This window comes from Cataglyphis hispanica, chromosome 22 (assembly GCF_021464435.1).
Source record: "Cataglyphis hispanica isolate Lineage 1 chromosome 22, ULB_Chis1_1.0, whole genome shotgun sequence".
Classification (NCBI taxonomy): Eukaryota; Metazoa; Arthropoda; class Insecta; order Hymenoptera; family Formicidae; genus Cataglyphis; species Cataglyphis hispanica.
Window position 1 is genome coordinate 4,502,963 of NC_065975.1, and position 21,834 is coordinate 4,524,796.

Here is a 21,834-nt window from a genome sequence, read left to right on the forward strand (position 1 = left end):
TTATGCCGTTTGCCAAAGCCAGAGAATCACTTTTGCTACATGCAGCCTCTTCAGCATGTTAATGATTCCTCTAATGAACCGTCAACTCCGTCTTTATCGACGACAACGGCGAGGGAGCTGAGCAAGAAGGAACGTGTAGCATGTTTTATGATTTTGAAACACGGCAAGATGAGACGCTCGAAGATACAATTACTATAAAAAACACATTCCTACTCTTTGCGTAGCGCAAAAAATTTGCGAAGCGTATGCGAAAGAAAATGTATATAATAATAATAATAATGTATGCCGAACAGACATACATTATTATTATCCGAAGTCAATGAAAACAGAAGAGCGCGAACGCTTTTTTGCATGGCATGCTGATATGCGCTAGAAAAACACAGTGTTTGATTTCCACCGCGAAATCATTTGCTATTGTCGTACCGACTTCGATATTCTTCGACAAGCGTGCATGGCGTTTAGAAAAATTTTTACCGATCGTAGAAATGTGTGTCCGTTCGAGGAATGCACAACTATTGCTTCGATATACATGACTGTTTTCCCGAAAAACTTTTTGCACTCGAATACGATAGGCGTCATCCCGATCGGTGGATACAGAAAAGCAAATAATCATTTGCGTAAAACTCTGCAGTGGTTGATATGGATGGAGCGCGAGCTCGGCCATTCTATAAACCACGCAGAGCGTGTGCGTGAATATGGTATAATCAATGGATATTACGTCTGATATAAATGTCTGAATGACGCAGGGAATGACGCAACATCATGCATTTCAATTTCACGGATGTTTTTGGCACGGATGCCCGTCGAATGGCACTTGTTTGACCACATTAATATTGACCACGGTCCCATTTGACCACGTTGAAATTGACCACTTTGAGAATAGCCACGTTGATATTGACCACGTTGCAATTAAACACGATCCCGATTGACCACCGTCCCGATTGACCACGATCCCGATTGACCATGATCTCGATTGACCACGTTAATTTTGACCACAGTCCGATTGACCACGATCATAATTGACCACGATCCCGATTAACCACGGTCCCGGTTGACCACGGTCCCAATTGACCACGGTCCCGATTGATCACGTTGATATTGACCACGGTCCCAATTGACCACGTTGATATTGATCACGGAGCGTGGAAAGGAAACACGCGCGCGCGCACACGCACACACACACACACACACACACACACACCACACGTAGGAGTGCAAGCGAGGCGTTCGGCCCCCCTACCCCGCCGATAGGCTGGGTGGACCTTGCTTTACAACAACGTGGTCAATCGGGACCATGATCAATTGTAACGTGGTCAATCGGGACTGTAGTTAATCGGGACCGTGGTCAATCGGGACCGTGGTTATTTGCAACGTGGTCAATTTCAACGTGGTCAATCGGGACCGTAGTCAATATTAATATGGTCAAACGGGACGCTCCCATGCTCTTGCTTTTCTTTGAATCGCGACAGACTGATTTCATTATTGTAAGGATACGATCGACTAGCGTTACGAACGAATTCGCAATCTTGTTGGGACTGCGTCAACGGAAATACTTTGTAATGGAAAAGTGGGAATGCTCTTTCGATCGCGAGATTATCGTGAAATGCGTGAATATGTCGACAATCACCCACTGGTAGAAACATCATCCGCGCAATGCATTTTTTAGTGTACGCATGGGTAATATCGTGACGCAATATGAGGTTACAGGAAAAAATACGTTACGTGGACGTATGTTCCTTGTACCCATACGTTTTAAAAACAGGTGCTTTTCCGATTGGTTATCCTGATATTTATGTCGGCGATGAATGTTCCGCATTAATCGGGAAGGCACCGAATTATAATTTTAATACATTGGGAGGACTCATACGTTGTAGAGTACTCGCTCCGTATAATCTATTTCATCCTGTACTTTTATATCGCGCGAAGGGAAAATTACTTTTCGTATTGTATCGCAGTTGCTGCGAAACCTTTTTGCAAACGACCTGCACGTATGACAATGCGGAGAAGTGCGAATTCGAGGGTACTTGAGTGTCCTGCAAATTACGCAAGGCCGTTGAAAAAGGTTATCTCGTGACGGCAGTAAGTGAGATTTGTAGCAGTACAAAGTCAGCCAATTCGATCACACGACGCGTCAAGGAGGATTATTCGCCGAATATATAAATACATTCTTGCAACTTAAGCAAGAAGCCAGCGGATGGCCGAATGAATGCGAGCAAAACGATGATGATGTTAAAGAATAATATTTACAGGAATATGAAAAGACCGAAGGTATTCTCGATAAGCACAACATCGTGCGAAAACCCGGCTTACATGTTGTCGCGAAGCTGTGCTTAAATTCTTTTTGGGGGAAATTTGGCCAACGATCCAATTTGACTAATACAGAAGTCGTGACAACGCAGCAACGTTTTTATGATTAACGTGATTTTGCTGAGTGCCGAGCATGAAATAACCGATATATTACCCGTGAACGACGAGGTAATATATTTCATGGTGACTGTTTCCTCCCCGTTGACTAATGTCGTGATATTAGCGGCATATACGACTGCACAAGCTCATTTAACATTATATTCTTATTTAGAGCGATTAGAGAGCAATTAGAACGTCGTGTTTTGTATTACGATACAGATTCGTGTATCTACATGTACAGTGATCCGAACGAATATGAGCCGCGTACAGGAAATTTTTTAGGCGATATGACTGACGAGCTCGAGAGCTATGGCAATGACAGTTATATTGAAGTATTCGTGTTCGGTGGCCCGAAATTTTATGCTTATATTGTAAGCACGCCAGATGGTCTAACGCACGAATCATGTAAAGTTAAAGGCATTACTTTAAATTATGAAAACTCACGGCTTGTTAATTTCAATAGTATTAGGGATTTATTATTAGCTAGAGAGAGAAAATGAAGAGAATGACAAAAAGGCTGAAACTTCGATAAATTTACAATTCAGGGCATTTCAGCGTATCGCGTTTCATAAGATAGCGGAATGAAATCAAAGTATGTGAGCCTGTATTGTTAAAGCGCAGATTTATTAATAGTCGTTGTTCACTATCATATGGGTATATATAATAGATAAATAATTTTCCACATTCTATTTTTTTCGACTCTCACACTTTTATCGCTGTATATAATAACTTATTCTTAGTAACGAATTCACATATTTTCCACCATCTGTTAAGAGTTAACATCTTTTTGTAAATGTTGTAAATATTATATATTTAAATGTAAATAATTTGTACAGAACATCATATTTCTGCTGCAACATAAATAAAAATATTAATTTTTTAAAGTATATAACAATCTACCTTTCCCGACGCCACGCATCGGCTCGTCCGGTTCCAGGATTCGGGAGAAGGAAGAGATTCGGGCTCGCAAATTACACATTCAATTTGGCCAACAAATAACAATGATTTATTTGCATAAATATATGCTACAACAGAATCGGCCAATAAACAAAACTCGCGAATACAATTGGAGGAGACGGGATCGACCCGTAACGAAAGGAACAAAATCGACTAGTACGAACGGATTCGGCTACTCGCAACAAAAGCACCGAAGTTGTCTAATCTGGTCCGGATATGAGATAACGCAAGATCGTGCCAGGACGTGACGTCTGGTGCCGAGGATGCGCACTGCTCAGCGGCCCACCCTGAAAAGGACTAAGGGCCAGCCGGCGTGCCTTGCGACTTATCCTGAGAAGGACTAGGCGCTGGAGAAGTGCTGTTCCTGGCGTCACGAGCGGGCACAAGCCAGGCTTACTGATTAGACGCGGTATATACAAAAATAATAATAATAATAATTACGGACGCGATGCGTACAATGGGTTGAGCCCAAAGGCTCTCGGTCGCGAATCATCGGGAGGTTGTCGCGCGGTCGAAGTCGACGGTATCGGGAAGAGACGAAGAGAGCACTCTTCATCACGGACAGCGCCGGTCGTCGAGAGCACTCGACAGGGTACGAGAGCACTCGTCCCCCGGGCCGGAGTGGTTGGTGTAAGGGAGAGCACTCTCTCGCACCGACAAGACTGGACGCTGAGAGCACTCGGCCGGAGACGAGAGCACTCGTCTCCTAGACCAGGTTAGAAGGAATGGTATAAGGATCGGTCAGCTGGAGTCTCAAAGAGCACTCTGAGGCTTCGAGTGTCCCGAGGCTCGGGATCAGGGAATGGTACCGCAAGCCGTGTCGAGCCGGCTTATATACCCGGCCGGTTTACTTAGGCTCGCACCGCCTTAGTGGGGAATCGCATCGACCAGCGGCGTCTCATACGGTGGGCTCGCTGTCCCGCAGCAGCGCGGATATGTAAAATTTATGGGGTGCCAAGCGCCAGCCTCTTTTGCGGACGGGTGGACGGTCCGCGATGCTTTAGTAACGACACAGGTCGTTACAAATAATTTTGTGAAAACATTTAATTTTTCCTTTTCTCTCCTTCCTTCCTTCCTTCCTTGCCTCTGACGTCATGGCGTTCTAAACCGCCACAATTGCTATTCCTACCCAATGTTCGTAAACCGCACCGAAACCCTTTCTATTGATTCCAGCGATGATGTCACTATGTACGTCTACCTGCGTAGCGCGCCAAGACCGTTGGAACAGACGTGTCCGTACATGAACGCATGTTTCGTATATCTCCATATCAGTTAATTAATTTATTCCATACTAGCCGATTTTTTTTCAGCAAGAAAAATAAAAGGGGGTGGATGACATAGCACGCGTGTTGCAGCACGCTTTTCCGTAAGGGCCGGGGGAAATGTATGTCGCACGATATCTTTCGATTTTTTCACAAGGGGGAGGAGAAAGGGAATGCTATGAGACAACTCCGCTATCGCTATTTTGCCGGTAGTTGGCACGTCAGACATCTTGTCGGCTTTCTTTTTTGCACTATTTTCTGGCCCGTTTTTTTCATCTCGCCGGAAGCTGCCGGCCATTATAGGAAGCCAATCGGAGAGCCGAGTTCTCTGAGTCAGAGAAATCTACTTCTCTTCATAAATACCTCATCTAACTCTCACTCTTGTAAGATTTCAGTTAGCCCAGCACACTAGGACCTAGAAAAGCGGAGAACCCAGCTTCAAGCCAGAGTATTTCCACTCGCCCGGAAAAAAATTAAAAAAAAAATAAATAAAAAAGAAATATGTAAAAATTGCCTCGTGAACGTCCATGAGTCCCCACTCTTTTTTTCCTCAGGCACCAGGACAGGGGGATAAAGGGCTCAGGCTTACAGCAGGAGGTCGGCGCCAGGAAAGAAAAGCGGGGACATTTCCTTTTCGCTGTAGTTGGCCCTATACTACTTATATTTATAATTGCTTATAATTATCTCTATTATTCTCTACTTACTTTAAATATTTTTACATTATATGTTAAAATGTATAAGACATATGCAAACGTAATAGACTTTAAAAATTGCTAATTGCAATTTATATTTGCGGAAATTTAACACAAACTTAGAATTTAGATATTTTTTTAGACACAAGAAATATGTATAAAAGAAAATGTATCACGTGCACAATATCTACAGAGCCTAATGATGATCTTACTTTCCATTGAGATTTACATGGATTGCACTGACGCGGAGGACAACGTGGACTCTCTTATGTTGATTTCTTGCGGAATACTCGGTGTGATAAAGATTTTATGGTTTCGCATTTACGCAAACAATCTGACTAATAATTATCGTTCTGCTTTGAACGATTACTTGACGATTCAAGATATGAAAGAGCGGACTACTATGCGAAAACACGCTTTTGTAGGGAGGATACTTTGCTGTTGCATGTTGTCCTTTTCTTATATTAGTTGTACGATATATGGGCTGATCCCTCTTTTTCGCAATAATCAAAATATAACAAATCAAAACATCGAATTAAAGTACACTATACCATCCAGATGCGCTTTGGAATATCTTCATGCACCATTAAGCATTTATTCATATAGGTTTATCTGCGTAATGGAAGCTTTATTAATGATGCTAACGAGTACCACTAATCACGGTAATATCAGTTCTTTTGTTTATTTTTTCAAGTAGATAATGTGGAAATATGTCAAAATATATAATGAATCTATATATAACATATATAATACACACACATGCACGCACGCAAACGCAAACGTACACGCACACACACATATACTACTGTGTTCAGAAAATTTCGAGAAATTCTAATTTAAATTGCCCGCGTTAATGCTATCGGTAAATTTTTTCTTTTATATATTGATAGGACTGTCTCTGATATCTATGCCAAATTTCATGTTATTATGTTGAATGGTTCATAAATAAACGCTGTTTGTGTAGGCGAAAATATATTCGTCTAGCGATTTTTAGTAAAATGCAAACAAATATTAAGCAACAAATTTGCATTAAATTTTGTTTTCGGAACGAATTTTCATGTGGCCGAACTATGGAAATTATGCGGAAATGTTTTGGCGATGAGTGCTTGTCACAAGCAAAGATTTACGATTGGTTTAGAACGTTCAAAAAAGCAGAGAACCTGTTGCAGATGACCCACGTTCTGGAAGATCTTTCATTTCAACTGATAATGAACATATCAAAAAATGAAGAATTTAGTGTTAAATAATCAACGATTAACAAATTATTAATGATTAACAATTTGTTAATCGTCGATTACTTAACACTAAAGTCTTGATTTCGTCAATATGTGTTCATTATTAGTTGAAATGGAAAGTCTTCCAGAACGTGGGTCATCTTCAATAGATTCTCTGCTTGTTTGAACGTTTTAAATCAATCATAAATCCTTGCTTGTGACAAGCACTCATCGCCAAAACATTTCCGCATCATTTCCACAGTTCGGGTGGACGTATCCCATTTGAACACGTAACGATTGGACACTGTTCGATTGGACACGCATTATTGGACACGTTTTATTGGACACTGCTCGATTGGACATGCACGTTGCACGATTGGACACGGCACGATCGGACACTACACGATTGGATATGTACATTGCACGATTGACCACTGCACAACTGGGCACCGCACGATTGGACACTGCACAATTGGACACCGTACGATTGGATACCGTACGAATGAACATCGCACTTTTAGGTTAGAAAATGAGGTTTTAACATAGATTTTACAATTTTTCATGCGAAGTGAGATTTTACATGGGTTTACAATTTTCCACACAAAGCGAGGTTTAAGGAAAACCTATGTGTCTAATTTTAATGGTAGTGGAGCCGCCCCGTAGGGGGGCGGAACATACTGCCTCTACGCATTTACTTTTTAATGCGAAATCAACATGCGAGGTTCAACATGGGTTTACAACTTTATTCAATTGTGAATCTAGTCGTGTCCAATCATGCGGTGTTCAATCGTGCGGTGTCCAATCATACGGTGTTCAATCGTGTTGTGTCCAATCGTGCAATATATATATCCAATCGTGTAGTATCCGATCATGCCGTGTCCGATCAGGCAAAGTACGTGTCCAATCGTGCAGTGTCCAATAAAACGTGTCCAATAATGCGTGTCCAATCGTTAGTATCCAAATGGAGGTCACCTGTTCGGGCACATGAAAATTTGAATATAAAATTTAATACAAATTTTTTGCTCAATATTTGTTGGCATTTTACTAAAAATCGCTAAACAAATATTTTTTCATCTACACAAACAGCGTTTATTTAGGAACCGTTCAACGTAATAAAATGAAATTTGCCATAGACATCAGACAGTCCTATCAGTCTATAAAAAAAGATTTGCCGATAGGGCATTAATGCGGGCAGTTTAAATTAGAATTTCTCGCAACTTTTTGAATACAGTAGTATATATATACAGGGTGTCTCATTTTAAAAGTTCCATCCTCATAACTTTTCAAGATGAACGTTTGAACGAAAATGACTCGGATAAAAGTTGTAGAGAACAAAAGGAGCTATCTAATAATGATCTTGTATTTGACATAAAAGGTCATTTTTAAGGTCATTTGAAGGTCAATTTCTATTTTTTTTTAAATGGGAACCTTTATTTTTTATTGCATATTCTTGTAGCTTATCTCGAGAGATTTTCAAAACACTATAACAAAATATTTTTTTATTAAGAATTTTTTGAGTTATTTTGTATCATAATCTGACATATTTTAGTATAAAATCAAGCGACGCGGTAGCGTCGCGACGTCAAGTTCATAAAAAAAAACGCCAATTATAAAAGATATCAGCTTGTCAAAAGTTTTGCCTATGTACAAGGACCGCGGCGCTACCAAGTAGCTTATCCGGAGTTTTATATCTATAATATTTTCGATTAAAATATCTCAGAAACTAAAGCCGTAAATAAAAATCTAACTGCACTTTTATGATATAATGTGAATGCAAGCTTTCGATTGCGACCAGTTTGAGTAAGATTGGTGCTATCAATCCTGAGAAATGATATTCGCATATAGCAAACGTGAGACTTTTTTTTCCCAGATAAGTTTCAGACTCACGTAAGTATGCTCGCATGCATACACGCAAAGCGATTTTGTCCATCAAGAGGTATTCACACAATTTATGTTTGATTATTCTTTTATGTACACTCTTTTATATATGATAAATGAGAGAGAGAGAGAGAAGGGGGTAGTGTACAAGTATGTGTACATGTATACCCCACTATGCCGCATTGACATACCGCAAAATATATAAACAAAGTCATACGTCACTATGCGCCGTTACAGCGCTATTGTTTTGTGTTTAGTATTTCTTTAATTTGTAAAGTATGTCTTACAAGATGTATAATTTGAAAAACAATTTTTCGTAAACTCTAAGTCGCATAAAACACTTACACCGAAGCAAAGTATAAAAATTTGACGTGCCCAGATTGCATTAAAATACACTACTAAAAAAAATAAGGAATACATTTTATACCCTAAAAATTGAGCTATTTTCAAATCGTTGAAACTGGACGAAAAATCATCGTAAACAAAATTAAAAAAGCATTTTAAAGTTTGAAGTTTCAACTTTAACGTGCTATCGGTTTAAAAAAATTTTTTTATCTTCTATGTTCTGTACTTTAAAAAAGAATATACTGTTTTGTTTCTTAAAATTAAATATTTTTGACACTTTGCAACTCGATAAAAAAATTTCTTTAAAAAATTTATCTTATGTTCCATAAAGTAACCAACATTTCTATTTTGCCTACAAAATGCTTTTTTAAACATTTTTCTTTTTTTTTAATAAGTTACACGATTTTGAAACTAAACTGTATTTGTTAAAAATAATGTCGACACTCCGCCAAAAATCATCGTAGATAAAAAAATTAAGAAAGCATTTTATAAAGCTTGAAATTTTAACTTTAACGCTATTGGTGATTTTTAAAAAATTTGTATTATTTTTTCAGTTTTAAAAAATACAGATTTTAAACTCGTATAACTCGGTCAAAAAAAAATCGTAGAAAAGTTTAAAAAAAAGTATTTTGTAGGCAAAATATTGTAGTTTATGGAACTTAAGTTGAATTTTTCGAGAGTCTTTTTGTCGAACTGCAGAGTGTCAAAAATATATAATTTTAAAGAACAAAACAATGTGTTCTTTTTTAAAGTACAAACCAAACAAGATAAAAAAATATTAAAAATTACTGATAGTGCGTTAAAGTTAAAACTGCAAACTTTAAAATGGTTTTTTAATTTTGTTACAATGAATTTTCGTCGAGTTTCAACTTTGTTTGAAAATAGTCCAATTTTTAAATATGAAAAATGTTTCCTATTTTTTTTAGTAATGTGTAATTTAGGTTTGAAAATAATTCTATTTTTAGAATATGAAAAATATTCCCTATTTTTTTTAGTAGTGTATATGGATCCAGACTTGTCCATACAATATTCCCCGTTATATGAAAATTATTTTTATGTTATATAATAAAAGTATTATTATATTAAATATTTGTATTTTATACAAAATTTTATAGTTTTATATAAAAACGTCAAAAAGATATAATAATAATTAATTAGTCTACTAAAATTTCAATTTATTAGTATATGTTCATTTATGAATTTAAAAAAATCATATACTTTACAAGAATTAATACAATATAATTTTTCACATTGGAATAATGTTCACAAAATATGTACCAATTGTTTTTATAAAAGTTTTCATATTTTGCTTGGTAAGTTTGTTTTATACGCGCTCCGCGACTTAGAGTTTACGAAAAATTTTCTTTCGAATTATATATCCTGTAAGATATATTTTGTAAATCAAAATAATTCTAATTGCACTTAACATTAATAATATGATTTGATATTATAGTATATAACTTTAATAAACTTTAATAACTTTAATAAACTCTAAAGTAATGTAATTTGTAATATACTATTCAAAATGGAACTTATTTCCATCATCATCTGCTAATAAAAATGGAATTCATTCTGCTGAAAATCATTCTGCTAATAAAAATTAAATGTGTTTTAATTGTAAGGAGAAAATCTGTCTAAAACATTTCTATAAAAATTGATTTTATGATATCTACTATTTCAAATTACAAATTACAAACTGAATTACTTGTAAATACTTAGCCAGTTAATTATTGATTTCATTTAGTTTGTTTATTTTTTAGAGAAAAATTTTTTTATTAGTTATTTTTCAGAGATAAGTATCTTTTCAACTTTCTGTTGTGTACAAGGTATATTTTTTATGTACTTGGCGTACTTTTTTTTATCTTTGAGAGATTTTTTTATTGTGATATAAAATATCTCGAAAATTATTTAGTGTTCAATAATTGTATCTTAATACTTTTATGTATAGAATAATAAGATGAATCGAATGATGTAAAGAAAAAATAAATAAATGTTATAAAAAATATATTGCAAATAATTGCATACTTTTTTTTAATAACAATTATTTTCTGTACACCATTTGATTTATTTTATTATTCTGCACATAAAAGTATTACGATACAATTATCGAAACTAAATAATTTTCGAGATATTTTATATTTTATACTAAAATATGTCAGAGTAAGGTACAAAATAACTCAAAAAATTCTTAATGAAAAAATCCTTTATTATAATATTTTGAAAAGCTCTCGAGATAAATTACAAGAATATGCAATAAAAAAGGGGTTCCCATTTAAAAAACGGAAGTTAACCTTCAAATGACCTTGAAAAGGACTTTTAATGTCAAATCCAAGGTCACTTTTAGATAGTCCCCTCTGTTCCCTACAACTTTTATTCGAGTCATTTTCCTTCAAACGTTGATCCTGAAAAGTTAGGATAGTGGAATATTTAAAATGGGACACCCTGTATGTATATATATTGCAACGTCTTTTTCCTCCGCAAACTCTGCGCGCGTCCGCCGTCGCGATCTCTCCGTCGCGCAGATGTTCTGTTGCGCCGACGAACGGGAGTACGATTCGCCGGTCGGGAGATACGGGAAAAGGGATCGTCGACAAAAACACAATGAATTGAGAATCAGTTGCACGCCGGGGGGGGGGACGGGGGGGAAGGTGCTCCGCGCGTGCGGAACATGACAAAACTTTAAAACTCGCGAGAATTTAAATTGGGCGCCAGATACGGTCTTGCACGTATCAGTTCGTCAAATACGCAAGATAGGCGCGAAAATAACGCGAAGAAAGTAGATTTCGTCGCGGGCGGAATAGCTCATCTAACGGTAGAGGGGCAGGGCGTATGTTGGACGAACGCTATATGGAGGCAAGAGGCAACAAATACGCGTAAAAGAAAAGTAAATTCGGCCAGCATAACAAAGAAATAACAACTTTATTAATTTAGAAAAGGTGTGTCCGAGTGATAAACACAGATAAGCGGTGGTATGCCCGGGTGTCGATAAATTCGCGAAAGCGAAACTGGATGTTAGAAACGGCTTAGCGCCACAGAAAATAAGACGCCGTTAAATCAAGGTCGATCGGGCCTGTGCCCGAGCGCAATTATACCGGGTCGATTATCGGACCCCTCGTGGATCGATAATATTTTGCTCGCTATTCTATCATGCCGTACGGTTACCACATGCATCCAGTGCACTTCTAAGCATGCACCGCGCAAATATAGCTCGCAACGCTCCGTACAATGTTACGCACCAACCGCGAAATCACTCGATCGCTAATCCACTTCCCGCGTGGGATTCGACAAACGATATACATAAGCAGAATTATTTCCACGCGAAACACACTCACACTCGACGACTAACCAAAGACATACAGGATCGCGAAACACACTCACACTGCACGGCAGACTACTCACACATACCGGACTTAAACGCTAGACGGGCGAGAGATTTCGCGACTATTATATGACGCCGTATTACCGAGCCGCAATCTCCAGAGAGACGACTTATGCTGAATCTAACGCACCATAATAATCGAATCCGTGAAACCAATGATCCGGACGCTTCGGGGCTCAACTTGCTTGCCAATATAATTACGCTACAACGACGCGAAAATCACTAAACTTCCGAGCGGAGTTTGAACGCAAACACAATACTAAATTACGGCCACGATGGCAGATCGACGAGATCCCGATATCGCGAACACGCGTGGCTAATACGTAGCGGGATAACCACACCGGAATCGAAGCTCTCCTCGGAAGTCCCGGGCCTGGCGGGCTCTTCTCTCGGCCTCGTCCTCGGGAAAAATCCGCACTCGCTATGCCCACAGCTGAAACTCTCCTCGTTCGCACTCGTCGCTCACCCCAAGATCCCTCTCGCAATCGTTTGCACGTCCATCTCTCACTCACGCTCGCGCCAGTCTGACCCGGGAACATCGCGATCTAGAATCGGTAACGCTGGGCCAGCCGGGGATGCGCAATCGGGGTGCATGTGATTATGGCTAATCACGCGATAACACGCGAGGCAGCCGTCGGGCGGCACGCTTATGATCGTATCGCGGGCGTGCACTCCCGAGATTGCGATCAATGTTTTTCACGAGGCCCTTCTGAGAGGGCCTCGGAAACGAGAAACGCACCGGTGACCCTCACTGACCTCCCTCCTTCCCGCCGTACTTCGCGGCGATGGAGTTCCTTCGGAGTTCTTCGGGGCACGTCTCCGCACGGTCCTGCGTCAAGACGCGAGGATCCCCCTTGTCCTCTCGCGCTTCACACCACGCTTCCGAATTCGGCGGTTAATAATTCCTTTCCTTTTCCCGTCCTCTCGAAGGTCGTCTTCCGGGTCGTCGTAATCGTTTTGATGCGGCCGTTTTCACGCTCCTCCAAGGCTCCCGTGTTGTAGTCGAGATAATAAAATAATAAAAGGATAACAAAAATTAAAAAAGACGAAATAAATCCGACAAATAACGCCCCTCTGGAGATTTCGGTACAGCTCTAATGTTTTGCGACTGGCGCGGGTGCGTTTTCCGCGCTCAGCGATCGGAGAGACATCCGGTGGATGGATGCGCGCGGGATGGCCACGTCACAATATATATATATATATATATATATATATATATATATATATATAAATACAGGATGTCTCATAATTTGCGAAACACCTGTCGTATGCATGTAAAGCTTGTTAAACTGGATAGGAAACTCCTCTACCGTTTTGCGATTTTCACGACTATTAATAAGAAATTAATTAAAAAAGATAAGCCAATCCGTGCTTTGCACAAACGTTCGGCGAAAAGAGACGTCCTACTGTAACGTGATACTGGGCGCGCGGCGAAGCAGTGTGAAGGAACGTTCTACGAAGGCTACGTACGAGCATGTAGAATAATCCTCTCATCGCTTCACTGCGCGCCTAGTATTGCATTACAATAGGACGATTCTTCTCGTCGCGCTTGTACAAGGCGCGGATTGGCCTATCTTTTTATTTTAATTAATTTCTTATAAATTATAGTGAAAAAAAAATCGCAAAATGGTAGAGGACTTTCTTACTCAGTTTAACATGTTTTACATGCACACGAGAGATGATCCACGAATTATGGGACACCATATATATATATATATATATATGTATATGTATATATATATATATATATATATATATATATATATATATATATATATGCGTTCGCGCGTGCGTGCGTGCGCGTGCGTATGTGTATAAAATAATAAAAGTATATTATATTCTAAAAGAATACATATAGCATATATAATATTCAAAACTAATGCATTTTCTTTCTATCTAGGTAACGACTCTTTGTTTCTTAACATTACATTACATGTTTGTGGTCAAGTCGAAATTTTGAAGACCAGATTTCTCAACTTTGATAATACAGAACCGCAAGTCTATGAACGCTTCAATGCATTAATTCAGAGGCACAGTTACTTGATAAGGATGGCGAGAGAACTCGCCGATATGATTAGCTTTGTCTTGCTAATACAATTATTTATTATTAGTATGCAATTATGTATAACAGGTAACTGTGTTTATACATATATATACAGGTGTCCTAGTCCACCCGTGATATCGCGTAAAACTCGTGCGCTCAGGCCAATAACATTACTTATATGCATACCGATCTGTCATCTATTATTGATTTTTTCAAGTCAGGTGATATTAATTTTTACTGCACAGCTGATTTTATTTTGTTGTTTCTTATGTATGTATTACTCCTACATCGTATATTCTAGCGGTAGGCTAATGTTAACAAAATATAAATCTTATACGAGAAACATCTAATTCTTGAATAATTTAATTAAACGCATAAATAATTAAATAATTTGTAACGGGCCGCTTTACGAGCGGTTTCGCGTGCGCGAACAGCGCAATCAGGATTAGGATTCGTGAAGGGTTGAAACACAATTACGAGACGTTAGGATATAAGAGTATCATTGTAACCATTGCCATCGAGAGGCAAATAAAAAGACGTAAAAGATACGTAAAAGATACGTCGTGTTTATTTGCCTCTCGATGACAATAGTCAGCTGTTACAATGATACTCTTATAGTATTTGCAATGTTGTGACGCCGGTCTAGACGGTGTTTTTGCGCGTCTCGTTAAATGGCTCGGCTCGTGGCGAGGGGCGCGTGCGGTAAGACGGACGCGTGTTTGCCGGTGCGTGCCTATAGGCACGAGGCACGCGCGGTAAGGCGGGCGGTGATGTTGTTATTCCCTTCTTCGCGGGCACTCTATGCGAGATTATATTCGATATCTCGCGGCGCGATAGGTTTACAGGAAATGCGCGAAGGCGCGTACAATAGTTTGCCTGATGGTCGGCGCGAACTGCAGGACAGTGATCTGCAGTGGTGTGAGCATCGGTATCAGTGACGCGGTGCGTGTTCCCAGAGACAGGTTCGTGGGATGCGTTGTTGCGCAGAGATCGGACGGTCGGGTGTGAGGACCGTAGAGCTCGAGAATACTCGAGGAGAGCGGCGAACTCGTCCACTCTTAGTCTCTACAGAGGTTTTGTGACAGGAGTCGTCTCTGGAGCAGATAGTCGAGAATTCTCGACGGAGGCTACGAACACGTCAACCTCCGGTTCACTGTCTTTTGACGGTTTCAGAGCGGTTTCTGGAATTGTCTCGTGCATACTGCTCGAGCGGAGTCAGGTACCGATCTGGTACAGATCTGCGATCTGTCGGGCTTTTTATACCCTACGGTTGCGGCACCCGCGTCGTTTAAAGTCCCCCTTGGGGAGGGGGAAACGGCGCGGGGTTTTCCGCTCGGAGCGTTCGGCGTTTTCCGGAAGCACTTGGCGGTCGGTTGTTTATTTACCGTTTGTTATTATTAAAATAGGGCGCTAAGCGGCTCTGCCTTTGCCCGGCTGGTGTTCGCCGGGCGGCAGACTTCCGACGGGCGACGTGTCGGGAACGATGGGGTGATGCATGATTACAAATTATTAATTATTAATAATAAATATTAATAATAAAAATAAAATTAATAATAATAATATTTTATTATCAATATAAACATTAATATACAAGGTTTTCCCGGGTTAAATGGGCTAAACTTGAAATATGAATTTAGGACCTTAAAACAAGAAAATTTTTTCTTCTGGAATAAGCTTCGTTCAAGAGATATTGACTTCTGAAGTTAGGAACGAATAATTTCGAAATAATCTAGGTTTATTCTATTTATTGCTATACAGTAATTAAAATTTAATAATTAAATGTTTTGTTCAAAATGATGGCTTTCAGTTCGGAGCACAAGCATTGCACTTATCGATGACAGAATGAGTAACTGATTGACATTGTACATCTGTAATTTCTTCACACGTTTGCACTATGCTCCGTTTTAGTTATTGAAAGTCATTAATACGTACGAATGGACGGAGCTTTGTTTACAGTGCAAGCACTAGTCTGTCAATGATCTTCGATCTTCAAAACAAAAATAAAAAGAATCATTTCGAAATTCTTCGTTTCTATAATTCTAAATTTCAGAAGTCAATATCTCTTAAATGAAGCGTTTGCGAGCATACTTCCAGAGGAAAATTTTTTCTTGTTTTAAGATCCTAAATTCATATTTCAAGTTTGGCCATTTAACCCGGGAACACCCTGTATAATAAATATTAAAATAATTATAATTATATTATAACTATTATTATATGCGCACATATATAGGAAACGACAAAATAAAATCAGTTATGCAGTAAAAATCGATATTACTGACTTGAAAAAACCAATAACAGATGACACATCGGCACCCGTGTTAATATAGTTAAAGTTACAGATATGAGCGTGTAGGTTTTACGCGATAGGCACACTTTAATAGTTTATAATTCAAAAACTATTGCAGCCTCAAAATTTTTCTATTAGAATTTTTCATTTTATTTACTTCTAGAATACGCTAATAAAGTATTGTACAGAGGTTGTAAGACATCTTATAACTAGTAAATATTAAGTAGCTAAAAATATATATTCTTGTTAGGATTTCAGTTTATCTTAGCCTTGAAAGTCAATGACGCTGCTATGGCAGGGAAAAGCTTGATGGTGCAGTTTACATTCTTATCGCAATTAACGCTATATAGTTTTATCGGTGATTATCTGAGATTGCAAATGGAAGAAGTAGGACTTTCTATCTATCAAAACGCTTGGTATAACTTTCCTACAAAACTGATGAAAAATTTGATTTTTGTCATTATGCGGACAGAATATCCTGTCGCTTTGTATGCTGGCAATTTTGTAGTAAATTTATCAACCTACATGAGCATTTTAAAAGCCTCTATTTCATATCTGTCTGTACTTCGTGTAATGGTGGAAATATAAAATATAATATTTATAAATAAATATCGGAAAAATATCGTGAAAAATTTATTCTTTAATATTGTATATAAGATAATATTTTGCAAGTAAGGGTCAAAAGAAAGAAAATTTAATTATATATATAAAAGTTGTTTAATATATATATATATATATATATATATATATATATATATATATATTTTAATATATAATATATAATATATATATATTTATAATATATGTATAATAAAAAAATATATATATAATAAATGTGTGTGTGTGTGTAATAAAAAAATCTATTTGTTTGAACCTTATATATTAAAATAGATTTGAACAAAGATTCTAGTAAATTATAAATATATTAATATTATATATTAAGATTAATATTATATATTAAGATTGAGATGAAGAAAAGAAAATACTTATCCGTGTATAGTTTTCTATGATGTATAAACCATTTCTCAGATTTCTTCCAAATGTATTATATTTCTTTCGGCTCCTCAATGTCCTCCTATCGGAAACTTTGCGATATAATAAAACTTGTTTCCTGATAAATTCCCGCAACGAGGTGAAAATCTATATCAAGAAATAACAATATTAAGCTGTTGCAGCAATGACAAGCATTAGTGCTGAGTTTTCACGAATTGCAGTGAGTAATCAATTTCGATTCAAGGGTTGAAAATAATATACGAATTCGTAAAGGCTATATATAGAAATATGTTTGGGGTGCATAGCAAAATGTACTTTAATCAATAATTTAATGAACACTGCGTCAGTTCTCCTCGCTACACTCCATGATTCCGCGACCCTTAACATACGAGGATGGCGTCTTGCAAAATATAGGACAAAGAAATAGCTCATGAATTTTCTCTGTATAAATAGATAGTGTGACCACTTAGCTCGTGGCCATTGGATCATAATGGAAATTTTGCAAAATTTCGTACTCTGTTAATCACACAGGTAAATTTAACAATTTTACAATTTACAAATTGTTTAAAACTATTTCTTGTGATTGTATAACCTACATAGTTTTCAAAATGTAAAGAAAACATTTGGCCTAGTGATGGAATACGCGCGAGATCAAACTTTTCGTTGCCATGCGATATTACAAAGTTCGCCGCTAGAGCATACGTCCTATCTAGCTGCGCGATAGCCGCGCGAAACGCATGTTCATTCGCCAATTCTTCTTAATATTTTAATAATTATTGTAAAAATTGCAATGGTAAAAAACTTTTCCATTCAGTTTACTGTGTCCTACCCGCTCATATTGGCACAACCTTTGCCGGACACCCTGTATATTCTTCAGATCCATGTATATTCTTCAGATTCTTCTATATTGTTCAGCTAATCAGCACACTCACGGAAAACGTTGATAGCGATATTGTTTTCTTCGGTATTTGTACACATCTCTGCGGTCAATTGGTACTTAATCTGGAATATTGCAATTTTATAAAACAAAAGGAAATAGTTATTGTGACAGAATGAAAATAATCGCATTGGTCGAAAGAATTGAGCAAATTGTTTGCTTTTGAATCTAGCCAAAGACAGAATATATATATTCGATGCTATCTTGATAGCGCAAATGGTTCTTCACGCTTCGCTGTGTAATAGATACAATCTTTTAAATAAACCTTATATCTCCCTTTTATTGTGATTATTGTGCTTACTTTATTTGTATAATCAATTGCTTTAATAAAATCAATTTGATTATAATAAAGAACATATTATAATTATTACAAATAAATGTCAAATATTTTTCAGGATTGCAGCTAATCATATCATTGGCGATACGTGATTTTGTTTTTGTTAGTAGAAGTATAATGTCATTTAATGTTTTAATGATACAACTATTTTTATATGTGAACTATATGTGAAAATATGAACAACTGAATATGTGAAATTTGTAGAAAAAGCAGGCAATCTCTCAAGCAGCTTATATGAGCGATTGATACGAATTACTTACGAATACAAGACTTATAATTTATAATAACACAATGTGCCAATGTACCTTCGCATAAAAGCAGGTGAATTCTACAGTATAGATTTCAAAAATGTTTTGAAAGCATCGATTTCTTATTTTTTGGCTGCGAATCATGCTTATTTAATAATTATTACAAATATAAATATATATTTGATTTAAATAAAATACATTTAATTTCTGTGTTTTTCGCTTCTCCGGGTAACTTATAAAGTAAAAGTAAATGTATCTTGCTTACTTGTTATATATTTCTTCCGGCTCGCCAATGTCCTTTTCATCAAATTCTGCGACATAATAAAACTTTGTTTTTTTATGATAAATTCCTGCAACGGAGTGAGAAACTCTATATCAGAAAATGACATATGCTCTAACATTAAGCTGTTGCATCAATGACACGTATTAGCACTAAGTTTTCACGAATTGCAACGAGTAATCAATTTCGACAAAGGGTTGAAACGAATAGTTGGTAAAGGTTATACATGGAATGTTCGGGGTGCATAACAAAGTAGATCAATAATAAATGAACGCTGCTTCAGTTCTCCTGGCTACGCTCAATGATTCCGCGATTCTTAACATGCGAGCATGACGTCATGTAAAATATGGAACAAACAAATGGCTCATGAATTTTCTTTATATAGACGAGTAATGTGGCCACTTGGCCGTTGGATTGTGACAAAAATTTTGCAAAATTTCGTTCCTTGCTTAATCATACAGGTAAATTTGTCAATTAAATATATAAAAATTATTTAAAACTACCTTTTTGTAAATTACAAAGTTGTCTAATCGTAAAGAAAACTATTTGATTCAGAAATAATGAGGTATGAAATAAAATTTTATATATATTTCTTTTAGTCAAAGCAATAAAAAAAAGTCTTTTTTTCAAATTTAACATTTTCACAGATTAACATACAAACACAGTTTTGCGCACAAATCAATAATACTTTGAAGTAACACATATGATATTATTAATTTTTTTGATAAACATAAATTTTTTTGTAATTTTTAAATAATTTATTTAACTAAATTTTTATATAATTTATTAAATTTTGTAAACAAATTTTAAATTTAAAAATAAAACTTTTTAAAATTTTTGCTAAAACATTATTTATTTATATCTTAATATTTTTATATAATTTTACATATAAATTATTAATAATTTACAAAATTATAAATTTCTAATTAAATTAAATTTGTATAAAAGGAAAACCAAATAACACTCATAAAGAATGATTCAAATATCTTTATGTATTATGGTCGACCAATTTATATTTATTAAAAATTTTATCTTTTAAGATTGACAATCAATATTTTGTAAATGTTGCATCTAAATTCTTTTCTTCGATAAAATTATAATAAATAAATCTTACATATTTATGTCGGCAGTGTATTATGGTGTATTATATCTACATAAGTATCAGTTACAACAAAGATAGTATACTGAGTATTATCGTCGACCAGTTCGTACTGGCATCATGCAGCATTTTAAGCATCGTGAAGATAACACTGCTACGATTACATCACGATGATCTGCTGAAGAATCTGTGCAACGCAGCAAACAATTGGGCATGCAACATTGTGAGGCAGGATTATCGACAAGTCATGCTTCGTTATACCAATTTGGGCAGATTCGTCTTCTTTTTTCAAATGGGTTCTGAATACGTTGTCATCGTCTCTTTGGCAGCTGGACCGCTTTTATCGTTTGCGACGTAGCCTTCTTTAGAAAATATCACAAGATCCGAGACACAAATGCAATTGCCGCATGAAATGATCTGTCCCTCCAATGTGCCGGTCGTTTGCTACGGCATATATATTCTCCATACTGTTCAGCTGATTCATATCCATTGGGTTGGCAGTGATGTTTTTCTTTTCGATGTTTGTGCATCTCTGCAGTTAATTGGAGATACTCATCCTGGAATTATTGCAATTTCACAAAGGAAAACCATTATTGGAACAAAATCAAAATAATCGCATTAGTAGAGAGACATTGTTTGCTTCTGGATCTAGCCGAAGACATCGTGGATACACTTGATATTATCTTAATAACTAACAATTGGTTCTTCACGCTTTGCTTATATGTTTATTAGGTACAATATTTTAAACAAATTGTATATTTCTTGTTTATCACAAATATTATACTATTTTATCATTATAATCAATTTAATCCTATAAAGTCTATTCAATTATTATAAAAAATAAATGTCAAGCATTTTTCAGGATTGCAGTTTATCGTGTCGTTAGCATTACATGATTTTGCTGTTGTCGGAACGAGTATAATGTCGTTCAATGTATTAATGATACTTTTCTTGTATAGGTATATGGAAGAAACTTTGTTATCTAAAACGTAAGTGATTTCTCAAGCAGTTTACTTGAGCGATTGGTACGATTTACCTACGAACATCATGCGAGATTTATGTTTTATAATAGCTCGTTCCAATGTGCCTACTCGCTTAAGAGCGGATAAAGATAGATTTGAATAGTTTCAAAAATGTTTTAAAAACGTCGGTTTCTTATTTTTCAGTATTGCAAATCATGTTTACTCAATAATTGTTAGAAATATATATTTGAGATTCAGAACATTTAATTTATATTCTTTTATTTCTCTGAGTGACTACAAAGTATCAAAAAAATATATTTTATTTACTTACTTTTTTATTATATCGTAACAGAAATTTATATATATAGGGTGTCCGACATGTAACTGACTGGCCGAAAAGTGTAGGTAGATTAGGCCAAACTGAACCGAAAAATCCTCTATTGTTTTGCAAAATTCGCAAAAGTTATTGAGTTATTAATTAAAATATGTGAGCTAATAAGCTTCACTTTTCGTC

The 21,834-nt window shown here is 36.5% G+C and overlaps 1 protein-coding gene and 1 pseudogene across 1 annotated transcript in view; both read left to right on the plus strand.

Annotated features, from left to right (window-relative positions):
- LOC126857745 (uncharacterized) overlaps positions 1 to 17,052 on the plus strand; it is a 43,401-nt gene extending 26,349 nt beyond the window's left edge. The window contains exons 2-4 of the mRNA XM_050607465.1: positions 5,511 to 5,979; positions 14,034 to 14,264; positions 16,715 to 17,052. Coding sequence (XP_050463422.1) covers positions 5,511 to 5,979; positions 14,034 to 14,264; positions 16,715 to 17,052 — 1,038 coding nt within the window. The remainder of the gene's footprint in view (positions 1 to 5,510; positions 5,980 to 14,033; positions 14,265 to 16,714) is intronic.
- Positions 17,053 to 17,850: 798 nt separating this feature from the next.
- Positions 17,851 to 21,550, plus strand: LOC126857746 (uncharacterized; annotated as a pseudogene).
- The last annotated feature ends 284 nt before the right edge of the window (positions 21,551 to 21,834 follow it).